The 25,896-nt window shown below is 36.5% G+C and overlaps 1 protein-coding gene across 3 annotated transcripts in view; it reads right to left on the bottom strand.

Moving 5' to 3' along the window:
• Nucleotides 1-23,376, bottom strand: part of LOC100252753 (histone-lysine N-methyltransferase ASHH3) — a 29,017-nt gene extending 5,641 nt beyond the window's left edge. Inside the window, exons 1-11 of one of the 3 annotated variants that reach the window (XM_010663748.3) lie at nucleotides 23,221-23,376; nucleotides 22,531-22,593; nucleotides 12,058-12,196; nucleotides 11,636-11,747; nucleotides 10,588-10,687; nucleotides 9,202-9,280; nucleotides 8,928-9,099; nucleotides 8,750-8,830; nucleotides 8,400-8,577; nucleotides 6,798-6,825; nucleotides 6,581-6,671 (exon numbers count right to left, since the gene is read on the bottom strand). In XM_010663748.3, the coding sequence (XP_010662050.1) occupies nucleotides 6,581-6,671; nucleotides 6,798-6,825; nucleotides 8,400-8,577; nucleotides 8,750-8,830; nucleotides 8,928-9,099; nucleotides 9,202-9,280; nucleotides 10,588-10,687; nucleotides 11,636-11,747; nucleotides 12,058-12,196; nucleotides 22,531-22,548 (998 nt within the window). In that variant the 5' untranslated portion in view covers nucleotides 22,549-22,593; nucleotides 23,221-23,376. Of the gene's footprint in view, nucleotides 1-6,580; nucleotides 6,672-6,797; nucleotides 6,826-8,399; nucleotides 8,578-8,749; nucleotides 8,831-8,927; nucleotides 9,100-9,201; nucleotides 9,281-10,587; nucleotides 10,688-10,857; nucleotides 11,583-11,635; nucleotides 11,748-12,057; nucleotides 12,197-22,530; nucleotides 22,594-23,220 lie in introns of those variants that run through there. The other 2 variants (XM_010663749.3, XM_019226125.2) reach the window with 2 other exon arrangements.
• Nucleotides 23,377-25,896: the final 2,520 nt, after the last annotated feature.

Below are 25,896 nucleotides of genomic sequence, written 5' to 3'. Positions count from 1 at the left end.
ATTTCCCCCTGCCCTCAATCTTGAAGCCCCTAATAAACCCTCTCTGAATAGCCTTAGCAATCAAACTGCTAAGAGCCTCCATCACCAACACAAGAGATATGGTGAAAGAGGGTCCCCTTGCCACAGCCCTCTAGAGGTCGGGAAAAAATCTGTGGGGCTGCCATTAACCAAAACTGTCATTCTCACAGTGGAAATGCATAAGTGAATCCACTGTCTCCACTTGGGGCCAAAACCCATTTTTTCTAAGACTAAAAGGAGAAACTTCTAGCTAACGTGATCGTAGGCCTTTTTCTATATCCAATTTGCAAACTAAGCCCGCATTAGAGCTATGCTTCCTCGAATCAACCGCCTCATTTGCAATCAAAACAGCATCCAAGATCTGTCTACCCCCCGCAAAAGCGTTCTGACTATTTGACACCACCTTGCCCATCACCCTTTTCAATCTGTTAGCTAGGACTTTTGCAAGAAGTTTATAAAGGCTCCCCAGCAGGCTGATTGGTCTAAAGTCCTTCACGTCACCTGCCCTTCCTTTCTTAGGGATGAGAACTAAGAATGTTGCATTAAGGCTCCGATCATGGAATTCTGCACATGAAACTCCTCAAAAGACTGCATCACTTCTCTACCCACTGTAGGCCAACAAAATTTCCAAAAAGCCAAAGAAAACCCATCTGGCCAAAGAAAATTTCCAAGGGGCTTTGTCACCTCCTAGGTCTGCCAAAGCTGAAGTCACCTCCTCCTCCGAAAAAGGGCCCTCTAAGACCTCTCTGTCCATTGAATCAATGCTCTTGAAAAGTTCAGTTGCTATATCAGGTCTTCCCACTTTAGGTTCCTTAAACATTTCACTAAAGTGGGAAAAAATGCCTTCTTTAAGCTCCTCCTCTTTTTCCAAGCAGATTCCACTAATGGTGAGGCTACTGATGAAATTTCCATTTCTCCTAGCATTGGCCATGCAGTGAAAAATTTTCATTTTATTATCTCCTTCCTTCAGCTAAAGCGTCCTTGACTTCTGACTCTAAGAAATTTCTTCTAAAATAGCTAGGTGGTTGTACTCATCTATGGCATTTCTCTCGCTTATCTTATCTTCTTTAGACAGGGGTCTTAATCTTTCTATACTATCCCAATAGTTTATCGACTCCAGAGCTGAATCCTTCCTAGCTAAGACATTCCCAAATACCTCCTTATTCCACTTCCTCAGATCACTTTTCAAAAACAGCACATATGCAAGAGCACCTAAAGGAAGCCCTCCAAAAAGAGCACAAAAAACATCCAGGCCCTCAACGAGACCCCACCCACTCTACAAAATCAAACAAGAACATTGAGTCTTCCCTTATGTAAATGCTAATCCAAGAAGAGACATTACAAAGAAACAAGCATTTTAACCATTTGTCGTTTTGTTCCTTGTCTTCAAAAGCTCTTTGATTTTGTTCCCTCCATACTATCCAAAAAAATGCATAAGGGAACAGCATTCCATACCTTTTTCCTTTTCTTCCCTACAAAGGATCCTTTCCCACTCAAGAGCAAAACTCTCATCGAAGAAGGGATCACTCAGGCCACCCTAAAAAAAGGAAAACAATAAGTGCCATAGAATCCTTGCTTTAGAGCAAGGAAAAAGTAAATGATCAATATACTCCCCTTCCTGCTTACATATATAACATCTATTCACCAAGGATCACCTTCTCTTCTAGAGATTATCTAAAGCTCAAACTCTTCTCCAACTAACTTCCCATGCAAAAAATAAAAATAAAAAATAAAAAAACTGACTTTGGACTATGCTCATGGATTCCAAATAATTTTCTTTGTAAAGATGACCACCCTCCCCACAGCCAAAACCTCATAGGAAGATTTGACAAAAAACAATCCATTTTTATCATCTTTCCAAACCACCTTGTCATTATCATCCTTCCCAATGAAATTCCCCCTCAGAATGGAGAAAAAAGTCTCAACGATGTCCAACTCCCAATCATTAAAATGCCTCATGAAGCGCAGGGAACAATGTCCCATTCCTCCTGAGTCATCCCAAAATCCGCCAACCAAGCCTTCTTTGACAGAGCCAAAGCAAACAAAGAAGGGAAGGACATACAAAAGGGCTCCTCCCCACACCATTTGTCTATCCAAAGCTTTACCCTTCTACCATTACCCACTTCAAAGGAAATTTTGCTGAAGAGAAGTCCCATCCCTTCCAAATACCTTTCCAAAACCAACCCCATAACCACCCCTAACTTCACAAGGATCAACCCACTCCTTCCTTCTCATACTTCCCCTCAATAATTTGCTTCCAAAAGACATTCCCATCAAAAACATATCTCCAACACCACTTACTAAGAAGGGTCTGATTCAAGAGAGAGAAACTTCTAATTCCTAGCCCGCCCCCCCCCCCCCCCCCCCCCCCCTTTTTTCTCGTCTCGGTAAACAATTGACCAACTAACCAAATGAGACTTTTTCTACAAAAGTCCCGCCTCCCCAGATAAAGTCTCTTTGAATCTTCTCTAATCTCAATCTAACATTTCTAGGGATGACAAACAAAGACATGTAATAAATTGGCAAGCTCAATAAGGTACTTCTAATCAAAGTACGCCTCCCCCTTTTGAAATGTATTATCTTTTCCACAATGACAGTTTTATGCAAAACTTCTCTTCCACAACATCCCATACTGCTTCTAATCTATAAGGGGGCTCCTAGAGGTAATCCTAGATAAGTGGAAGGAAGCTTCCCCACCTTGCAACCCAATTCCGAAGCCAAAAGATCTACATTTGTTACCCTTCCAATTGGAACCTATTCAGTTTTATCCAAGTTGATTATGAACCTTGATAAAGCCTCCAACCAAATAAGCAACCATCTTAGATGAGTCATTTGCCCTTGGGAATCCTCACAAAAGACCAAGGTGTCATTTGCAAATAAGAGATGGGACACAACCACCCCCTATCCCCCTACCTCCCACCCTAACACCTGACAAGTAGCCCCCCTCTCGAGCTCTCTCCAAAAGGCAGTTCAAGACCTCCATAGCCAGAACAAACAAAAAAAGGGATAGAGGATCCCCTTGTCTCAACCCCCTTGAACTCTGAAAGAAACCAGAAAGAGTTCCATTAACCAACACTAAAAATCTTGTTGTAGATATGCACCATGCTAAGAGAGGAGAAATTACAAGCGGTCTACCTCCATAAGATTCAAAAGGCTCTCTTTGAAGCAAGAAAGCATGCACATAATTCCAAAGGTCAAATAAGTATCTCTCGACTCCCACCACAAGCAAAAGAATTTATGTCAAAAAACTCAAAGAACAGAGAAATTGGATGACTTTTTTAAATAATGATGTTCTTTAGCATTCCCTTGAGATTAATCTACCTCTTTCTCAACTCCCAATTAACTATGGTTGTAGAAGGTAGCACTCAAATATTCACTCACGCATGGCCTAAGTAATGGTGTTCAAAAGTAATCAAACAGAAAACACAAGACACAATTCTGGAAGTTCAAGGTCTAATTTTGGAAAACACCAACAAAGCAAGGAAGCCAGTCACAATTTCTAAGTTTGGTAGTGTAAGGGCTAGCATTTGAAGGCAACAGAATTCCTACAAGATGGTCCACTACAGACAGCAATAAGTGAACAAGAATAATGTTATTCAAGTTTACGGCATTATGAGGCCAAAGGGAACATAAGAAAGAGCACGAAATTGGTTTTTATGTTTTCCCTTTCCTTGTTTTACCTTTCGGTGAATATTGTATATAGCATGTACCTTTTGTGCCCTTTCCAAGGCATTGTTAATATATTATCTTATATTGCCTATTAAAAAAAGAAAGAGCACAAAATTGAATTGTTAGAAAAGATGTGATGAACCATGAATACCATTGACTAGTAATCTATCACCATGGTATGACTGAGTCATTTATCTACTTATGTTTTTCATTTATCCACTATTGAATTAAGATTATGTGTGATAATGATGTCACTTGTTCCAAAGCTACATCTCTACTCCTGAAACCCCTCTAATTTGTAGAATGTTTAGGTCCCATTAGATACAGCTTTTCAATTGCATGAAATCACTTTCTAGTTCATAAACTGCTTGATATAGTTTTTATACAGACTAAAGTAACATCAACTGCTAGATAGGATGTTATACACACCAAAGTACTTTGAAAAAAAAGTAAATATAGGGCTTAGAAACGCTTTCCACAAGACTATGGTTGATATGCCATCACCAAGGAGGTTCTGAACTTAAAATTTTCAGTTCACACAATCAGTACATTAAAAGTTATAATTGCACCAGTGTTATCAAAGGCGATCGCCTGGGTCACCTAGGCCATTAGGCCAAGCAGGGTAGATAAAAGTCGTCTTTTGAAGACCTAAGCAAAACGACTTCAAAGAGGCAATCGCCTTGGGATAAGGCACAAGGCATAGAGGCGGTCGCCTTTGACTATGAATTAAGATTAAACATACTTAGATTATAATTTCATTCAATCTAACATTGGATTAAACAAAGTATTAGATAAAATATTATATTATCAATCATAGAGATAATAAGATTGAGGGTAATCAATCTAGTCTTGATGGAAGTAATGACAATTTTAATTTCAATAATGACTATGATGATGATGCCTAAAGCTTCTCTAGAATGTTCAATCTCTTATTTTGTTTTTTATTTTACTTTTTAGATGTTTGAAAAATTATAATATACATTTAGATAGGATGAATATTTTAAACAATATGATGTTTTTTATAATATGGGGTATGATATTTAACACTTTCAATAATTATTACTATTTTGTTAATTTTATAAGACATCGTGAGTGATGAAAAATTAATAGTGTTGATTGTTGAAGACAACATTTATATTGGTTGAATATCGAATAGGTAAATATATGTATATTTTTTATCATCTTACTATAGTTAGGTTATCACCTTGTTTTTTGCCTTTCGCCTTAGGCTAAAAGGAGTCTTGTCGCCTTGATATCGCCTTTTGCTTTTGACAACACTGAATTGCACCAAACAATCCCTTAATCATGAGCAAATCAGTGCTCCATTTACCATTTACTATAGTTTGCTTAGAAAATTACAGTATTTCTTTTAACTTCAACAGATTTCCATTATTTTACTGCCATTACTTCCAAATATTTATCAATATCCAAATTAGTTCATGGAGTCACAAACCAGATGTAATAAAGGAAATGACAACCTACAAAATTGAAGCCACATACATTCAGTCTGGTACCCCTTAAGAATGCAGCTCAAACCTAACCCAATGCCAATTAGTGACTAGTTTCCTCCACCTGCCCATTCTACAGACAAGGTATAGCTTTTTTTTTCTTTTTTTTTATTGTCATTTGAGCACCAAAAAATTATTCTTATAAAAAAAAAAACAAAAGGTCCCACTAAATACAACAAAGTATGTGTTAAAACTGGCAAACAAAAAATCAGATGCACCATTGGCAAAACCATATACAAAACATTTGCACATCTTGGCATACCAGCAACATATATTTCAAATTTCCAAAAACCAGAGCCTATATCTGTCTGACAACAAGATCAAAATTACAAAAAACAATGTAAAGAAAAAAGAGCAAGCACCTTATCCTTGGTCAAATTACATGCACATATTATCACAAGAGAGATCCAAAAACTAGACCTGAGAAAATCTGAACCAGACTAATAACCAACACAAACCCACACAAAATAAACAGTTTATCATCAAACTCATTGGGTCAATGATGCTTTCAGTTACTTGAATTTAACCTGATTATTAGTGTGTTAGAATTGGATGCATGCCACAACATGAAACCAGAGCTAATTATAAATTCATTTATGTTTTAGTTTTTAAAATTTTAGCATTTTTCAATCTTTTAAAATGCTAAATCAGTTTTGACTTATATTTGTTCAATAGGTTGGTTGTATTAGCTTTTAATGTTCCTCATTAACAGTGGCAGAGACAAAAATTTATTGTGGGGACCAAAGAGTAGGGAACAAATTTGAGTGTGTGTGTGTGTGTTTGTGTGTGTGTACATGTGTGGGTGTGTGGGGGTTTGGGGGAGAGGGGGGAGTTTGGTAGCAGTAAGTGTGTTTCTTCTCCTCAAAATAGGTCAAGGTTCAACTCCTACACCAATCTATATTTTGCTTTCATTTTTTAAGGAGGGCAAGTGACCCCTAATCCTTCTTGGGCCCCCCTCTGCTTGTTGGCCCCATTGCCTACAAGCTTAAGCTTTTAAGGAAAATAGCAGTGATTTTTTTTTTTAAACATCAGGAACACAATTAATTACAAAGACAAAGAAGGATAACACATCCTCCACATTATACTAAATCTGATAAAAACAAGAAGAAACAGTCCAAAATGAAAAGCAACAAAAACTGCACATCTAAAGAAGACTACAAAAAAAATCCAGAAACAACAAAAAAACAAAGAAAAAAAATCATCACTAATTACAACTAAGGGAAAAAAAATCCAAAAGACATCAAAGGTTTTGCTCCTTTTGCTAAAAGATCTGCTGCTAGGTTGGCTAAAAATTAGTAATTGAAAAGACTATTCATAAAGCCTGATAATCTGAGTAATACAAAAGAAATCCTGAGGAGAAAAAGAGAGAAGCATTATGGAATTACCTCTCGCCCATGGAACGAGTTACCATAATAATTTCACCGATGCAATTACGGGATCCTATTCTTTGTTGATCATGGGTAAGTCGTGAACTTCCTGAATGAAAGTAAAATATGTAACTAACAAGAGACTTGAAATAAACCAAGAAATGTTTGCACTATTGACTCTATTAAAGAATAAGCATCTAAAATATAACCATTGAATAAGGGAGGGTTTGCTTACCTATATGTAGACCACCATTTTGATATACCTTTCCAAAAAATAGACGCACAAATCAGTCCAGGTTTAGCAGAAGCATTATAAAGATCAAAATACAAAAAGAGAGAAATAAGCAATATTATGACATGGATCCACATGCATTAAGTTGTACACTTCATGAAATTATAGTATTAAAATTTGGTGCATGAGCTGGATGCTAAATAGCTCTCATTCAATTCCATTGTTCTTTGGTTTTCCATTCCACTGAGAAAGATACATCATACATGCATCTCATTTGACTCTTTACCTCTTTCATCCCAGCTTGACCTACCCATATCTCATTTGATATACAATTCCAATCTTCAAACACATGTACATCAAAAGATACAACTCCAATGGAATTCCAAGGTTAAAATAAACATCCAAAACTTGACAATATTTTTTTCCCTTTTCTTGATCAGAAACTATACTTGTATTATATTCGATAAAAGTAAGCATCTGTACAAAGGAAAGAACAATGAGAAATCCTTCAAAAGAAGAAAAAGAAAATGTACAGGAGTGTATAAAAGAGTGATGCAAAAATAAATAAAATAAAATAATCAAGATTCATAATTATACATTTCTTGTTAGCATTTTTCCAGCTAAGAATGTCTGGAAATTCATAAATCTACCAAACCCCAGTCGTTATATTATTTCAGACATCAATTTTGCAGTACAACTTTAACAAAATAAAAGCAAGAAACTTTTAGCTCCATTTACATAGGTTCTTTCATTGAAGAAATAGGCTTAGCACAATTCATTCTGTTCCTCTCATCTCAACTTAACATCCTATCTTCATGCTTTACCATCTTTTGAACTTGATCAATGATTTAAGCTTCCTAACTGAAGTAACCCTATCCCACACCTAAACCCCATTTCTATTATGGAATAATTCTACCATAAGCAAAAACCCAAAACCATGCTTCATAACATACCAACTGACAAAGTGTGTAGACCTAAGAGTGAAGGGAGACTGGGAATAGGAAGGATCTCAACAAGGAATAGATCCGTCTGGACAAGTGACTATGCCCAAGGGAGAGTTTATCATTGTAGCATTGTGGCATCAAAAGCATTTAGGGCCTTCAAACCAACAAGTGGGATGCCACCATTGCAGTAGGTGTTCTTAATACTGTTCCCAGAAAATCATATCCAAGGGACTCCTACATGTTATTCAGTTTTCAGTTGGTAAGGGCTTTGTTTAAGAAGGATCTATTGTGGGTGATCAAACTCAGTTTTCAATTGCCAATTTTCCCTCATTACCATTTTTTATCTCCACAAAAAATTTAAAAAAAATACAAATAAAAGAAGAAGAAAGCAAATAAGCTTTCTAATATTTTTTCTGTGTTTACTTACATAATCAACTTGAATTCGGGACAGCTATTGCTACCGCACATGACTTCGAAATCAAAAAAGAAAGCAAATAAGCTTTCTAACTATTAGGGATCTAACAAATAGATTTCACTATGTGTATTGTCAATCCAGCAAAGTCAAAGCTCCAAAATAAAACTCTGAACACAATAAATTGGAGAAAAAGGTATTGTACATTAAGCCATATCTTAAACATATCAACCAACCACTCACACATACATTATTTCCTGATAGAATTGCTTTCATTTTGGAAGAGGACATAGCCACCTGGCATGCAACTAGTTTCAATGCAGCGTCTGAGGAAGCCAACTTAGGCTTGCTAGGTTTAACACCAAGCTTTCTACGACAGCCTACAGCACCACAGTGGCAATCTTGATCCGCACCAAATTGAACAAACCTGATAAATTTTGTTAGACAGGAAAATGAAAAATGACCTTCCAGGAAACCAATGTACTAGTGGAAATTATTAGTTTAATCTAAAGATGCAATGCATGCTCGCCAAGCAACCAACCTAAAAATCTATCCACTAGTGAATAGATGCAAATAAATAGTAGTGTAAGTGCTCATACTGATAATCATAGGTCAGGTGCTCCCCCCTTTTTATGTCACGGGTTGCAAATATGCCAATTCTGGTTTCACCATCAATTCTCCTGAAAGAATGCATGAGCAAATCATATGAGACTAGCATAGGAACTAGCATAGGAACCATTATGATTATGAAATCAGAAATAAGGATCAATAAGAAACCATTTCTGCATTTCAGTGTTGGGATCACAACTATGATTTATATATCTTGACTTGTTTCCCTTGTATGTAGCATCAATCACCATATCTCGATTGATCTCACATAGGTAAAAGTTTGTTTCTCCAAGGTGTTTCATTTTCCAAAGCCTGTCCTCACATGTTTTATCATCAATAACTGCATTAAAGAGAGAAAACAGTCATCAAAAGTTTCAACCTTTGTCTGATATGCAAAATAAAGCTGCAATTGTGATGAAGACAACAAACAATGAAGTGTCACCTTCTCCCACATATTCTATCACAAATTCTCCTTGCTTGATATCTTCATCTGCCACTATCCCTGATCCACACTTCTCAGTCTACAAACAATATTTCAATTTACTTCGACATTTCAAGCTTGCATAAAGCAATGGTAAACATGCATAAGTGAAGCATGATACTAAAACAAAATAAAAGGAATTATGTTGATAGTGCTCTGGAAGAAGATGAAGGAATACTCACATGCAATTTAAATCACATCATCCATATTGTTGTAAACAAGAAACAGAGATCTTTGTGCAATCATTTCAAAATTATGACTACTTATGGTCAAAAGGCTCACTACAGTGATAGATATTAACAATTTTAAAATCAAAGTTCCAACTAGTTCGATAAATATTATTATGCCTGAAGTTCAAATTCACTAAAAGTTCCTCACCGATATGCTAAAAAAACCACAGTTCAAGTGTAATTATACAATTCCAGGAACTGTTGATGTCCGTTTTTCCTATATATTTTCTCTGTGTGTTGATTAGTTTACATGATTATAGATGTGAAAGAATAAGAATAATTCTAGCTAGAATGAAACAGAGGGTAGTGGATCAGAAGGTAAGGTTAGATGGGATACCAACAACGTAGCTACATTATATGACTTGTGTATCAAGGAGGTGGTCCTAGGAAACGCTTTTCCAAAGTTGGATGGTTTGACAGGAAGAGAGTATAATAAACAACTAAAAAACAAGTGGGATGCACTTGAAAAGTGATTGGAAATTATGGAAGTAACTAATTGCCAAGGAAACTTAGGATGGAACACCAAAAGGAAGACTGTTGATGCTTCCCATGAATGGCAACAGAGTAAATTGCAGGCACACGTAATGGACAGTAATTATTTCATTATGTCATGTGCCCGTTTTAATACCAACATCACTTTTGACAGATGCATAGGCATACCATCCAACTTAGCAGTGTAACTTGGAGGTGCACATAATGGCAGAATATCCTCCCTGCACACACATAGACATCCCAACCCTCCAAGCAAACATAGGAACAAATACATAAACTCCCCATTGTCTACTTTCCATCCCCTTCAGACCCTACTGCCCCACTATCCCCAGATAACGTTTTTTTTTTGTTTGATAGACCCACTACCCCAAGATACTTGCATGAGAGATCATCAAGACTTTACATAGTCTAAACTTTTTGAGACAAAATACCACTACAAGATTTGTTTCTCAAGTCTAGCCAACTAACCAATGCAATTTCCTTTTCCCACAAAATGTCTATGATGAGATTAAAAACCTTCACAAGATAAGTTATTCTTCCCAGGGAAAGGAAGGGGGAAAATTTTCTTCTTCTCCCATATAATGTCTATGATGAGATTAAAAACCCCCACAAGAAGAAGTTATACCTCCACCATTTTCATCTTCTTCACAGGTCGGCTCTGGAATGGTTTGTTGAGACATGAAGTCCCACATTTACAGCCTGAGGAACAGCTAGATTGTAGCATCCTGTAGAAGCATAAATCAAATCATACACACAAATTCTTGTTACTGGTAAAGAAATTATGAGGTAGACTTCAGTTCACAAAGCACATACTTCATAAAGCCACATCATGTCCTTTACAATCAGGTAACTATAATTAAATAGGACAAGGCTCAGATCACGACAATAATACTACCTTCTGATCATTTCTTCTAAAATCCAATGCTGTAAAAATGCTTGTAAATGGATCAAAACATCATGTAAATCCTGTTCAAATACCATTGGTTAACCAACCTGGCATTCAAACATATTTTTCAAGAGAATCAAATTTTGAACATCTTGATCTTGTCCATTTCAGTCCAATAGCTCAACCAAGAAAGGAAGAAAAATCAGGAACCAGTTAATCATGTAAATGTACATGTCAGTCTTACATCTGTGTAGGAGAAAGAAATATAAGCCCGATGCATAAGACCAGCATGCATCAGATATTTCTTATTGAAAAATAAACTAAAAATAAAAATCACTTTTGTTGCCCTGACTATCATTCGCATGGTTGTTCTCCCCTTGATTGGCTCCCATACAAAACTCAATCACAAAAATGCATTAGTAACTGATTCCTGTTTCAGTGAGCAGACAATGGTTGGTACAATAACTTGCCACAAAAATTCCCTTACGCATGCCACAGGGATTTGGACATGACTGAATAGATGCTCATTCATGTACAAGGGCTGGACCCAAATATGTAGGATACAGCATCATGAATCAGAGTGCTGCCAAAGATTCAGAATGATAATGCAGTAAAAAGGACACAAGAAGAGTTTTAAAAGCAAATCAAACAAATTCAAATCCAATAAATTTCTCATCAGATCAAACTTAGTATAAGTACGCACATAGGCAACCCATAAACAGTCCTAACCTTCAATACATATAAGGTAGAGTAATCACGATTGAATAAGAGAGTTGTTATGCCTTACCCACATAGGCAATCTCTCCCACACACACCAGAAGATCCTGACCCAGAGCTACAGGAACAGAATATGCCATCATCCTCAAGGCGCCTTTTGATTTTCTTAGTAAGATATATATCTTAAATTAGTTAAGTATCAGCAAAACCAAAATTGCAGAGTGAGAGAGAGCACCAAAAACTTTCAAACATGTAATGAAAATGAGATGTAGATTATTTCTGTCAAGTGATTTAACACAGAAATTAAACCTGGAAGAACTAGAGCCTGGAATGCCACAGTAAAAGAGCATTATCTTGTGGAAAAATTGATAAATGAATAAAATTATAACCATGGTAAAATGTTAAAAGACACTCGTATACTATCACATAATAATTCTTATCCCTAAAAAGTGTATAGAAGTAAAACTTTAAAACTACACTGTAAATAGATACTGCGCCTTATAAAGGTGTAGGAGGTAGGCTTCCATTTATTAAATGAACTTGGAAGTTCAAAGTCAACTGGGTTTCCCAACTCCTTCAGCAACTTGCTGAATGCTCCACCAACACCCTTTTGCTCAATATTCTGCTTTAGCTGAAAATGCCAAGAGGCGAAAACTCAATCATAACAAGCATCAAAGACAATATAAAACCCAGAAAGAAAATATATCATTAAATACAACCATTTTGACTAAGATCCAACTAAAAACATCAAAATCAAGAGAAAGTCAACCAAAAGAAAATTTGGCTATAACAAAACACAACTATTATGAATTAAAAGAAGTTTTGCAATTCTGTCTATAGAATTCAACAGATAGAGAATTTTGCATGATCTCACATTAACTATGGGATGGTTTCAGAATTCATCAGAGACTCACATATAGTCTTAAAATCCAATTCAGTCAATTATGATCAGTAACTTGGAATGTCATCAACACAGAAGTGTAGGATAAGCCTCTTATCATAAACACTGATACTCTTTTTCTTCCTTTTTTTCCTTTTTTTTTTTTTTTTTTTTTTTTTGATAGGCATAGATCATATATATATATTAACAGTGGCTAATAAAAGGGCGCACAAAAGCATATATGGTATATACAAAGGCGCCAAAAGGCCAAACAAAGCATAGGAATAAATAAAAAAACAACTCCCTTGCCAGGGATTAAAAAAATTGTGAAATATCATAGATATTTCATGGAAATTTAGAGTTTTGGTTGCTATCAACACAATAAATAGAGGCCAAAGCCGCGAAACACCAACTGAAAATCCGCTAACTTTTCAGCATTTTTTCCAAAATTTTCACCAATATTTAGGCTTTTTCTGATTTTTCGGGTCAGTCAGCGCACGCCTCAAAATTTAAAAGTGAGTGGAGAGGCTAGGTTTCAAACCCAAGACCAAATGGATGAATGCACCTTGCAATGCACAAGAATACGTACATACATATATACATATATTTATAATTAAAATAAAGTTTTAATAAACAAATTAATTTTAATTATCTTATTTTTAAATTCAAGTTAATTAGTTGTAAAAAATATCAAAACTATCATGAAAGTTTTCTTAACAAGCCTTTCTTTATATCTTTTGTATAATAACTAAATAGCAGAGAAATATAAACATTTAAAAAAAATAGAACATATATCAGCATTTCTTTTATATCCTTGAATACATCTAAATTAAACAGATCATTATTTTATTATTCAATGTACTACTTCCAAGTTCGATGTATTATTGTCAAATGTTATAAACATTTTTTTTTATAACCATGAAACCTTCCATGGCCAAGCCCTTCGGCTCCCAAGTAGCAAATAAAGTATATTCCAGATCTTCATGCATTTCAGATCGTAAGTTCCACCATAGAAACATCAAAAATATTACCCCTAAAGAGAAAGGCATTACTCTAAGAATCCAAAATCTACTTGAGAATCTTCTGTAAATGTAAAAAGAGAACACACAGTGGATGAAGAAGTTACTAACCAATTCCCTAAATCCTAGAGAGAGAGGGAGAGAGAGAGAGAGAGAGACCATAGATACCGTTTCTTCCACATGAAAAATTCAACAATAGCCTTCAACCAACAAAAAAAGCCACTTTGAAATCACATTAAACTCTAGAGAGAATGATGGCTATTGTATCATTCCCCAAGGGAACTAAACCTCCTCATTTGCACCAAAGAAAGAAGAGGACATTTATCTAGGAAGGACCCTATGTATCAAAAGCCCAACTACTATTATCTTTCTCCTCTTGGCCCATTCTGGAATTGCAAAGCAGTTGACACACCACAAGAATTAAATTTTCCAATCTAGATAATGAAAGTAGTATTCCATGCCAACCCATCGTGATCTTCCTCAAGAACCAAGTGTAGCCACACCCTTAAATCTTTCTCCATTGCTATGTGGCACAAGTCTGATTGCAACTTCTGTAGATGAGGTCATCACACCAGAAACCTTTCTAACATTTGGATTTCAGACCCTTTTGGAACCACCAATTTAATTCTGCTTCTAAAGGCAAGCCACACTTAAAAGATTCTCTCCACAGGCCATGAGACACTTGATTAGTGCCCAAAAATTGCTGTGTACACTTGGATGCAGCCACCTTCCTCCCCAACTTGCCATATTCCTTCCCAAAACTTCAAATCTGTTTAATAATAGAACTTAATTACACCTACCAACTAAGTTTATTTCCAAAACATCTTCATGATGGAAATCGCAGCCTATTCCAAGGTCCCCAACTTAGCAGTTGATACTTAAAACCCCTCTAGGAATAAAGTCAGAGGATCAAATAATGCATTAACTTCTCCATTAGACAAAAATCAAGATTTTCATACTGCTAATCCCTTCTCAAATCCTTCCATGATTGGTTTCCAAACAGAGAAAGCCTCAAAAATGGCCTTAGGAGTTGAACAATGTAAAATAAAGAAAAGTTGTTTACCAGACAACCAATATTATCCACTGTTGGGTACATCGCTGAATCTTAAAGTTCAAACATTCCCAAGTTTAACACTTATGTCATCAAAGCACCAAATAGTACATATTAGACTGCAAGTAAATAAATTGAGGGATTTGGGACTCCTACACCTGCCGCAAACCCTTCATCAGCTTGCCCTCCCTCACCAAATTCAGTAACCTACCAATTAAAAGTTTTTCCACAATGTTGATAAGAATGTAGGAAGGACAGCTTCATTCCCTTAAGCATCTTATAAACTCTTAGAAGCTAGAACTACCTGATTGAGCAGAATATAAAGGAGCATGATGAGACATACATGAATCACCTTACCCCTGACTGTGTTTTAGTCAAAACCATCCACCTCAAATGTATAATAAGAAATCCCAATGAACATGATCATATGTGTTCTCCATGTCCATGCTTCAATATATTAAACCATCAGAAAACAATTCAAAAGCCCAACCACCTTTGCCAACGATGCCAACCTCTTCGAAAACTTGCCCATCATCTCTTTCCAAGTGACAGTAAAAAAATAAAAATAAACAATTCCCTGTAAAGGACAATCTTCTAAAGCATGCCCAAAAATGAAAGGGAAGCCTCATATACCTGAAGCAACTTTCCCTCCACCCAAAATTCCCAATATAATCAACTAGATCAAAATCCACACAATCTACCCAGGCTATAAGCACTAAGGAACATTTGTAATGCAAATGAAGCCATTGATTCTAGACTTAAAGACAACTCGAGAAGGATCATTTGTAAGCTTGATATTAAAAAGAATTAAAACCACGTAAATTGGAGTTTTGTTCTTGTAGTATTAGAAAAAAAATGGGTTTTGGCTCCAAGTGGATTAGTTGGGTCGGATGGTGCATCTCTACAATACATTTCTCTACCTTGGTCAATGGGTCCCCACCAAGTTTCTACCAAAGTTCTAGGGGTTTGAGACAAGGAGATCCCTTGTCCCTTTATCCGTTCATCTTGGCAATGGAAGCTCTTTCCCACATCCTTATCAAGGCAAAGGAGGAGGATTTATTGATGGCTTTTTAGTAAGGGGAAGAGATGGTGTAAGGTTGGAGGTCTCCCATTTATTATTTGAGAACAATACCCTCATTCTTTTTATATGCAAGTAAGGAGAACCTAGAGTACTTGAGTTGGGTCTTTATATGGTTTGAGGCTATATTAGGGTTAAAGATCAACCAGGAGAAAAGTGAATTCATCCCTATTAGGAATGTCTCAAATATGGAGGATCCTGCTAGGGTTTTAGGTTGCAATGTGGGTGTTCTCCCAACCATTAACCTATTTAGGTCTTCCATTGGGAGCCCCTTACAAGTCATCTAGGGTTTGGGAAGAGGTGGAGAACAATTCCAAAAAAGGCTCGCTATGTAGAAGAGACAATATCTTTCAAAAGGTGGAAGGCATACTCTGATAAAAAGTATTTTGTCCAACTTGCCGATTTATTTCATGTCCCTTTTTGTCATCCCTAAGAGGGTAGTTGTTAGATTGGAAAAGATTCTAAGGTACCTTCTTTAGGGAGGCAAGGATTTGGAACAAAAGCCACATCTGGTGAATTGGTCTATTATTTGCTTGGAAAAACATAAATGGGGCTTGGGCATCAAAAATTTATCCATCTTTAATATGGCTCTTCTAGGAAAATGGTATTGGAGATTTGTGAGTGAAAGAAACCCTGTGGAAATCCAGTATGATTTGAATGGTGATTTGTAAGATATTGTGGGAAAGATTGAGGCTCCAATTGTGGCAGACATTGTGGTGATTTGTGTGATTTTATTTTTTATTTTATTTTTTCCATATTTTGCTCTATGTGTATATGTTAAATAGGGATCCGATTATGTAAACACATACAATTGAATGAATATTTGAGTGATTCTCAGTTTCTTCATGGTATCAGAGCACGGTTTGCTCTAAAACCCTAATCAATCCATGGCTGCCCAAAAAGGAAACAGCCATGAGTCCAGTCAATCGACAACCCATGAAAGAGAGTCGGAGATAAACTCCTCAATGGGCTCGGCTGGTGCATTCGACAACTCCCCACTCCATCTTACCATTGATAAATTGAACGGTAAGAATTACAGAGAGTGGGCGTAGGCAATCAAGCTTGTTATTGACGAAAAGGGAAAGTTAGGTTTTCTTACCAGCGAGACTCAGCAACCACCTCCGACCGATGTAGCAGCATCCCAGAAATGGCGGTCCAAAAACTCCTTCATCACCTCATGCTTGATTAACTCCATGAAACCAGCCATTGGCAAAACTTATATGTTCCTCCCGACGGCAAAGGATGTGTGGGATGTGATACGGGAAACATACTCCGATGCCAAGAATGCTTCCCAAATCTTTGAACTCAAGACACGGCTTTGGCAGATGAAGCAACGAGATCAGGAAGTCACGAAATACTACACCGGGATGCTGGGTCTATGGCAAGATCTCGATCTCAACTACAAAGATGAATGGGAGTGCATAGGTGACAATGTGCGCTTCAAGAAAAAGATGGAGAACGAGAGGGTCTTCAAGTTTCTAGCGGGGCTGAACCGCGAGCTTGACAACGTTAGGAGCAGAGTACTCAGTCGTCGGTCGTTGCCCTCCATCCGAGAGGTCTTCTCTGAGGTGCGACTAGAGGAAAGCAGAAGAAGAGTGATGCTGAGGGAACATCTCTCGTCTAGGCCCAAGGCTTCGGCCCTTATAACCCGTGGGCCTCATGCTGGATCTGGTGGGCCTCACTCTGGATCAGGCCCAAGACAGTCCAAGAGGACTTATTGTGAGCATTGTAAGAAATTGGGTCACACTAAAGACACTTGTTGGACATTACATGGGAAGCCCGCGGATTGGAAGCCCAGACAGCCCAATAAAGCCCATAGTCATCAGACCTCCACCAAAACCCAAGCAGACAAAACACCCACAGAAATTCGTCAGTCAACTTCTAGTGAGGATTTTAATTCCGACCAGCTTGCGAAATTATATGAGTTTTTTCTAATTTCCAAGCCTCTGGTCAGTCTTCTACTACTCTGTCCTCTGGTTCTTTGACCCACAAAGATACCTTTTTTATAGCACTTAGCGCCATGTCTCATATTACTCCCTGGATTATTGACTCTGGTGCATCTGATCATATGACTGATGCTCATCATTTAGTTTCTACATACTCTCCATGTGCCGGTAATTTAAAAGTAAAAATTGCATATGGTACTTTATCCCCAGTTGCTGGCAAAGGGAGTATTCATATTTCTGAGTCTATTACTCTCAACCATGTCCTACATGTACCTAATTTATCTTGCAATTTGCTGTCTATTAGCCAGTTAACCAAACAGTCTAATTGCTCAGCTAAATTCCTACCCTCTCATTGTGTTTTTCAAGACCTATCATCGAGGAAGACGATTGGCAGTGCTAAGGAACGTGAGGGTCTATATTACTTCGACGAAATTGATATGCGTGGACAATGTCCTCCTACTGTTTGTAATTCTGCATCTCGTCCTAGGGACAGTGAACTTTTGTTATGGCACAAAAGGATGGGTCATCCTAATTTTCAGTACTTAAAATATTTATTTCCTTCACTATGTTCAAATAAAGCTTCATGGGATTTTCAATGTGAAGTGTGTGAACTTGCCAAACACCATCGGGCGCCTTTTCCTAAATCTAAGTATAGACCATCCATACCATTTACTCTAATTCATAGTGATCTATGGAGACCCTCACATACCCCTAATAGGACCCATAAAAAATGGTTTATTACTTTTATTGATGATCACACTCGCCTGTGTTAGGTATATTTGTTGACTGATAAAACTGAGGTTCGATCAGTCTTCATGAACTCACTCTATGATACAAACTCCGTTTCACACCAAAATTCAAATTCTTCGTACTAATAATGGTATTGAATATTTCAATCACTCCTTGAGCACTTATCTACAAGAAAATGGTATTATCCATCAAAGTTCTTACGTTGACACCCCTCAGCAAAATGGGGTTGCAGAATGGAAAAATAGACATATTCTTGAAGTTGCTCGTGCCTTGCTGTTTACCTCTCACATGCCCTCACAATTTTGAGGTGACTCCATTTTGACAGTCATATACCTTATTAATTGAATGTCTAGTCGGGTCATATCTTTTGTCACACCCCTCCAGAAATTCCAAGAGTTTTTTCCTCATTCTAAACTCGGTGCACATCTTCTACTTCGTGTCTTTGGGTCCATTGTGTTTTTCCACACTCACGAACCTAAGCGAAACAAATTGGATCCCAAAGCGCTTAAATGTGTCTTTCTTGGCTACTCTTCCACACAAAAGGGCTACAAATGCTATGACCCAATTTCACAGAAGCTATATGTTAGCCTAGATGTCACATTCTTTGAGCATACTCCCTACTACTCACTTCAGGGGGAGTCCATGAGTGAAGCTAGACCACCCTTGACCTTAGACTACCTCGATGTTGTTGTGTTCAAATCCACTTTGTGCCTTATATCTACCCCTTCGCCTAATACAGAAGGACACCTGAACTCAAGGGGAGATACGGAATTACAGACAAATAGGGAAACACTCGTCTACTCAAGGAGGCCAAAATCGAAATCCAATGAGACACTCATCTCTGAAGCACTAAAAGAGTCAGAATCGGCGATAGTTCCAACCCCTCAAGAGTCTGGCTCCAATCTTGATCAGGTAACAGATGACTTACCCATTGCTCTTAGGAAACAACCTCATTCATGTACTCTCCATCCTATCTCGAAATTTGTGTCTTATAATACTCTTTCTGCAAAGTGTCGTGCTTTTACAACTAACCTTGATAAAATCCAAATTCCTAAAAACATTCAAAAAGCCTTGGAGATTCCAGAATGGAAAGAGGCAGTGATGGAAGAAATAAGAGCATTGGAAAGAAATGCGACTTGGGAAGTGATGACTTTGCCAAGAGGGAAGAAACCAGTGGGCTGTAAATGGGTATTCACAGTGAAATATAAGGCGGATGGCACAGTAGAACAATACAAAGCCCGCCTGGTTGCAAAGGGGTTCACTCAGACCTACAGCATTGATTATACCGAGACATTTGCACCAGTGGCAAAGCTGAACACTATACGAGTTCTTTTATCCTTGGCAGCAAACCTCGACTAGCCACTCCATCAGTTTGATATCAAGAATGCCTTTCTGAATGGTGAGCTGGAAGAAGAAGTGTTTATGATGCTACCACCAGGGTTCTGTAAGGAAGAAGAAGAAACCAGGGTATGCAAATTGAAGAAATCTCTATATGGTCTCAAGCAATCATCGAGAGCATGGTTTGATAGATTTGCAAAGGTGATTAAGAACCAAGGATACCAACAGGGACAGTCGGATCATACTATGTTCTTCAAACAGTCCAACGATGGAAGGATGACCATCCTAATCGTGTATGTCGATGACATCATTATCACTGAAGATGACACAGGAGAAGTGGAGAGGTTGAAGAAGGTCTTAGCCACATAGTTTGAGGTAAAAGATCTGGGTCAAATACAGTATTTCCTAGGAATGGAGGTTGCCAGATCAAGGAAGGAAATTAGTATTTCCCAGAGAAAGTATGTACTTGACTTGTTGACTAAGACTGGCATGCTTGGTTGCAAGCCAAGCGATACCCCTATCAAGGCAAGAAAAAGGATGGAAAGTGACGGAAAACCCGTGGATAGAAAGAGATATCAGCGACTAGTAGGTAGACTGATCTACCTTTCTCACACTAGACCAGACATTGCTTTTGTCATAAGTGTGGTTAGCCAGTACATGCATTCACCAAAGGAAAGTCATTTGGAAGCAGCGTATCAGATCCTCATATACCTAAAGGGTTCTCTAAGGAGAGGACTATTCTTTAAAAAGAGTGATAATAAGAAGGTAGAGATCTATACAGATGCAGGTTGGGTGGGATCAGCAAATGGCAGAAGGTCTACTACAGGCTACTGCACCTATGTCTGGGGGAATCTAGTAACATGGAGAAGTAAGAAGCAGAGTGTAGTAGCCCGAAGCAGTGCTGAGGCTGAATTCAGAGCAGTTGCACAAGGTATGTGTGAAGGACTATAGTTGTAGAAACTGTTGGAAGAACTACACATTACAGTAGAGCTCCACATCAAACTCTATTGTGACAACAAAGCTACCATTAGTATTTCTCATAATCTTATTCAGCACGACAAGACCAAACATATAGAAACGGACAGACACTTTATAAAGAAGAAAATTGATAAGGGGACTATTTGCAGGACTTATATCCCTACAAAGGAACAATTGGCAGATATGTTCACCAAGGGGTTACAGAAATCAAGGTTTGAAGATTTTATTTGCAAGTTGGACATGATTAATATCTATGATCCAACTTGAGGGGGAGTGTGGAAATCTAGTATGATTTGAATGGTGATTTATAGGATATTGTGGGAAAGATCGAGGCTCCAATTGTGGCAGATATTGTGGTGATTTGTGTGATTTTATTTTTTCCATATATTGCTCTTTGTGTATATGTTAAATAGGGACCCGATTATGTTAACACATACAATTGAATGAATATTTGAGTGATTCTCAATTTCTTCAAACCCTCTTTAGAAACGGGTAATTATATGCAAGTACAGGCAAGAAGGAGGAGGGTGGTGCACTAAAGAAGTGAGAGAGGGGTATGAAGTGGGGGTGCAGAAGGCAATCAAAGGTGGTTGGGAGGCTTTCAAGGATAAAACAAGTTTTAAGGTTGGTTTTGAGAACAAATTGAAGTTTTGGAAGGACAAGTGGTGTGGGGACACACTTTCAAGGGAGTCTTTCCCGAAACTCTATTATATAGCCTCTTCAAAAAATGCTTGAATGGTTGATGTTTGAGACAGTGATAACTGGAGTCCTAGGTTTATAAGGCAATTGCATGATTGGGAATCAGAAGAGGTAGAAGTCTTTTATGTGAGGTTGTATGAACACTCCATTAGTTTGGGCACTGAAGATATTATAGTGTGGTTGTTTACAAAGAAAGGTAACTTTTCAATTAAGTCCTTCTATTCCTCTTTAACAAATAGGATAGTAGAGTCATTTCCTTATGGCATAGTATGGAATTCCTAGGTGCCATCAAGAATTAGCTTCTTTGCTTGGGAAGCAACTTGGGACAGGATTTTAACTCTTAATCAGTTCAAAAGGAGGTGTTGGAGGATTTTTAATAGATGTTACATGTATAAAGCAAAAGAAGAAATAGTTGACCATATTCTTCTTCATTGTCAAAAGCAGCATTTTGTGGCAGTTGATTTATGCCCTTTTTGGTGTCTTCAGTTAGGGGTGTTCTCTTAAGCCAACATGGGTCCTTTGTTGGAAAAAAGAGAAAAAAAGCCTTGGAAGGTCAATTGTGAAAGCATGGACCAAACAATTAACAGTTCTTTCTTGTATATTTTTTAGGATTGGGTTAGAGTGTATATTAGGGATGGTTCCATGTAGTTGATAGACTTTGTGAACTAATTAGGCTCTATGTAGGGCATGGTTGTTAGTTTTTGTGTCTTCGCGCCTTGTTTTTTTGTCTTTTGGTTGCTTTGTATACCTCGTGCATGCCTTCTTGTTTTTCCATTTAATACAATTTTTTCTTATATATCAAAAAAAAATATTGTTACACCACATTAAGGACCAATAAGAGTGATCTACCCAGCAACAAGAAGAGAAGCTAAATCAAATTATTTTAGCTATTTATACCTGGCTCCTGTTAGTCAAATTTGAGCCATTCCCAACCAAAGACTGTTTTGGTAAGAAGGCACCTGGTCTAAAATCCAGCCTTTGTCTACCACCTCCAAAAAAGTTCCAGTACAGTTATTGGCATAAACCTGGTCTTACACAATCACATGCCTAGTTAATTGATTAGGAACATATTATCTTTAACCTTAAAGAAGAGTGATCTAGAGGCAACTTTGATACGTGTATCATTTCCAAAATAAAACTGACCAAAATAAATAATAGCTCAAAGTAAAATTAGCAAACATGATGGACCAAGATCAAGAATGGCATAAAGGTAGAAGATGCAAAACCTTCTTCGCAGAAGGCATGGCCTCGATTAGCTTCGCCCCACAAAAAATACTAAGCAAAATTATCTACGCAAACAAGAATGGAAGTTAGTTTTCAAGTCCCCAGCGGTAAAGAAACAAAAGAACAATAGAGATATAGCACGGAAGACTGGAAATGAGGATTTTCAGTAATCACACACACAAAAAACAAAAAAAAAAAAAAACGGACTTCGCATTTTTTATCATTCAAGGCTCCAATAAAACAAAACAAAAACTTTGACTTTACATCCAAGCTCTCCAATTTTTCCGAAACATTTCATCATAGGGTTCAGAATTCCCTTTTCCTTTTCCCTTCCCTTTCTTTAGTTTTTCCCAAGCTTTCCCATAAACCAAACGGCAGCCAAGCATGAACACAATATTCATAACGAATCTGACGCATTTTTTGAAGGAACTACAAAAAAATCAAGGGAATGACGAAATTTATGTTTGCCTAACATTTCCGGAAGCAAATTCTTGGTCTTCGGGGGGCAAAAAAATAAATAAATTGAAATGCACTTGGTTGTCTGAAATGAAGTGGTGAAACTAGCTTCAAATTTGGGTGTGAAGAAGCAGGAAAACAGAAATGGAAGCCAAATTCAAAAAGCCAAGAAACTCAAGGAAAGAAAACAGGAAAAATGAGAAGAAAAGGTAAGAAATTTTAGGAAAAGAACTAACCTTGAAGCGCGGAGAGAGAAGCGGCGCAGATTTAGGGTTTGGGAGGTCGGAGAGATGGAGGAGAGTACAGAGAGCGAAGCAGACGAGTGATACCAACGAGAGAGAGAGCGCCGAGAGAAACTGGAGTGATCCTTATGTGTCTACGGGCTAATTTGAGAGGTGATTGGATGCGGGAGGAAGTTTGAGACTGTTTGGCTGCGTCTATATGTGGGCCCAAAAATGAGCCTGTATGCCAAGTTGCCAGCCGGTTTTAAAAACAGTTTTCATCGCGCACAATTGTTTTTATGAAATATTTTGAAACACATCGAAGATTATTTTGACAACATTCCAAATTCTCAAACTATTATTCTAAAAAAATATCATTGAAATAATTAAAGAAATTAATAGATAATGAAAAGAAAGAATACTTCTCAAAATATTGGTTTATCCTTTTAGAGGTTGGAAAATGTAACCAAATGTTTTAATTTATAAATTGAAGTGACAGACTTACGACGCTTCCGTTTTGATATCAACCATATTAAAGAAATATGCATCAAAACCTAGTTAATAAAAAACTTTATAAAAAAAGCCTAGTAAAAGAAAAAAAAATACAATATTTTTTTATTTTTTTAGGTTATTCTTAGTATATTAGGACTATCTTGTTAACAATTTTGCTAATAAAATCTAATGGGACAAAACTTGGATGAAGAAGAAAAAAAAAGTACAATACATTAATATCATTTTATAAACCTGTTCTCCCTTATGTTAATATCCTTGAATCGATAAATTTCAATATTGTGTATTAACCTCTCGAATGTTAAGGTTAACAATGACTTAGTGAATACATCTATTAAATTATCACTTGAACAAATTTTTAAAACATCAATTTCACCAATTTTTTGGAGTTTATATGTATAAAATAAATTTGGTGAAATGTGTTTAGTTCTGTCTCATTTAATATAATTATCTTTTATTTATGCAATGCATACAAGATTATCTTCATATGATATTATTGGGTTACCTTTGATAAATGATAGACTATATGATTCTCGAATATGTTGGATCATATATCTTAGTTATATACATTTACGATTTGCTTTATAAATTGCAAGTATTTCTAAATGATTTATTGACGTGAACACAATTATTTGTTTGATAGATCTCTATAAAATAGTAGTACCATCACAATTAAACACATACTTTGTTTGTGACCTAACTTTATGTGAGTCTAAAAGGTATCTTGCATCTACATATCCAAACAATTATACTTTTGATTTTTTAAATAAAATAAGTACATATTAATAGTTTCGTGAAGATAATGCAATATATATTTGATGTCATTCAACTGTCTTCGAGTTGGAGTGAAACTGTATCTTGCTAATAGACTAGCAAAAAAAAAAAAAAAATTTGTATGCGTGTACGATTGGCAAGATACATAGGTGCATTAATAGCATAAAGATATGGTATTTTAGGACCAAGTAAAACTTTATCATTTTTGTAAGTACTAAATATGTCCACTTGAGATAAATGTGTCTTTTCATGAGCTACTTGTTCATTTCATACCTCTATAGGGGCTTCTTGTTTAATTTGTATCTCTTCAAAGACTATGTGCTTTATTTATACCTTTTTAGGGGCAATATGTTTATCAATTTTAGATTGATTAGTCATTTTTATAGCATTTTCTAAAGTGTAAAGTTTTCTTTGTGTTTTTTTTTTTCTTTTGGGGAATTACATCTTTTAAGTTAGTAGGTCTACCACACTCCAAACATATCTCAAATTTATTTGTTAACTATCCTGCAAGAACATCAATTCGAATCAAAATATTTGCAATCAAAATATGTGACTTTGTCACTTTCTTTTTATCAATGAATGTATATGGTAATTGATTTGCAAGATTTTGCAAATAGATAATCATTTAAACTTTTAGTTCACATTGATTTGTACAAAATCAAGATAAGACAAAGTTGTTGCCTTCTAAGCAATTTCTTACCGTTCTTCTAGAATTGGTTTTACCCCCTCCACAATGAAGGGAAAAAACTTCCATCAAAATGGCAACTTGAAAAATGAATTGCAAAAACGTCACCTATCATTAGGAACCCATTTTAGTGTCTTATGTAAGTGCAATTGTTACATATATTGTACAATCAAAGATTTATAAATGAAAGACATTTGGTTGTTCTTTAAGTAAAAGTTGTGAAGATGAGCATTCATGGTAAACTATGAGTTAAATATGGATTAAAGGTTCAATAAACATATTAGCATGTCACCAAACAAAAATAGATAATTTGGTTTTTATGAATAAGGGTTGAGTAATTAATTAGAGTCATTTAATAAATGATTCTACCAAACCATTTTGAATATGCGTATGATTCATAACATGAAACTCAATATCAAGTTTAATTAACATGCAATAGTGAGAAGTAAATTTGCCAACATTATCAAGATGTATTGTCTTGATTGGATAATCTAGAAATTGTGTTTGTGATTTAATTATTTGGGCAAAGAGTCTAATGAAGGCAATGTTTCATGCAAAAAGAAGACAAACATGTGACCGCTTAATGGGGATATCTATTAAAATGATAAAATAACAAAATGATCCACATGGTGGATGGATAGACCCACATATGTTCTCATGTCTTCTTTCTAGAAAGACTAGTGACTCAAATATGACTTTAATTAAAGATAGTATTGTGAGCA

The sequence above is a fragment of the Vitis vinifera genome, chromosome 16, assembly GCF_030704535.1.
Source record: "Vitis vinifera cultivar Pinot Noir 40024 chromosome 16, ASM3070453v1".
Lineage (NCBI taxonomy): Eukaryota > Viridiplantae > Streptophyta > Magnoliopsida > Vitales > Vitaceae > Vitis > Vitis vinifera.
This window is presented reverse-complemented; position numbering and strand designations above follow the sequence as displayed.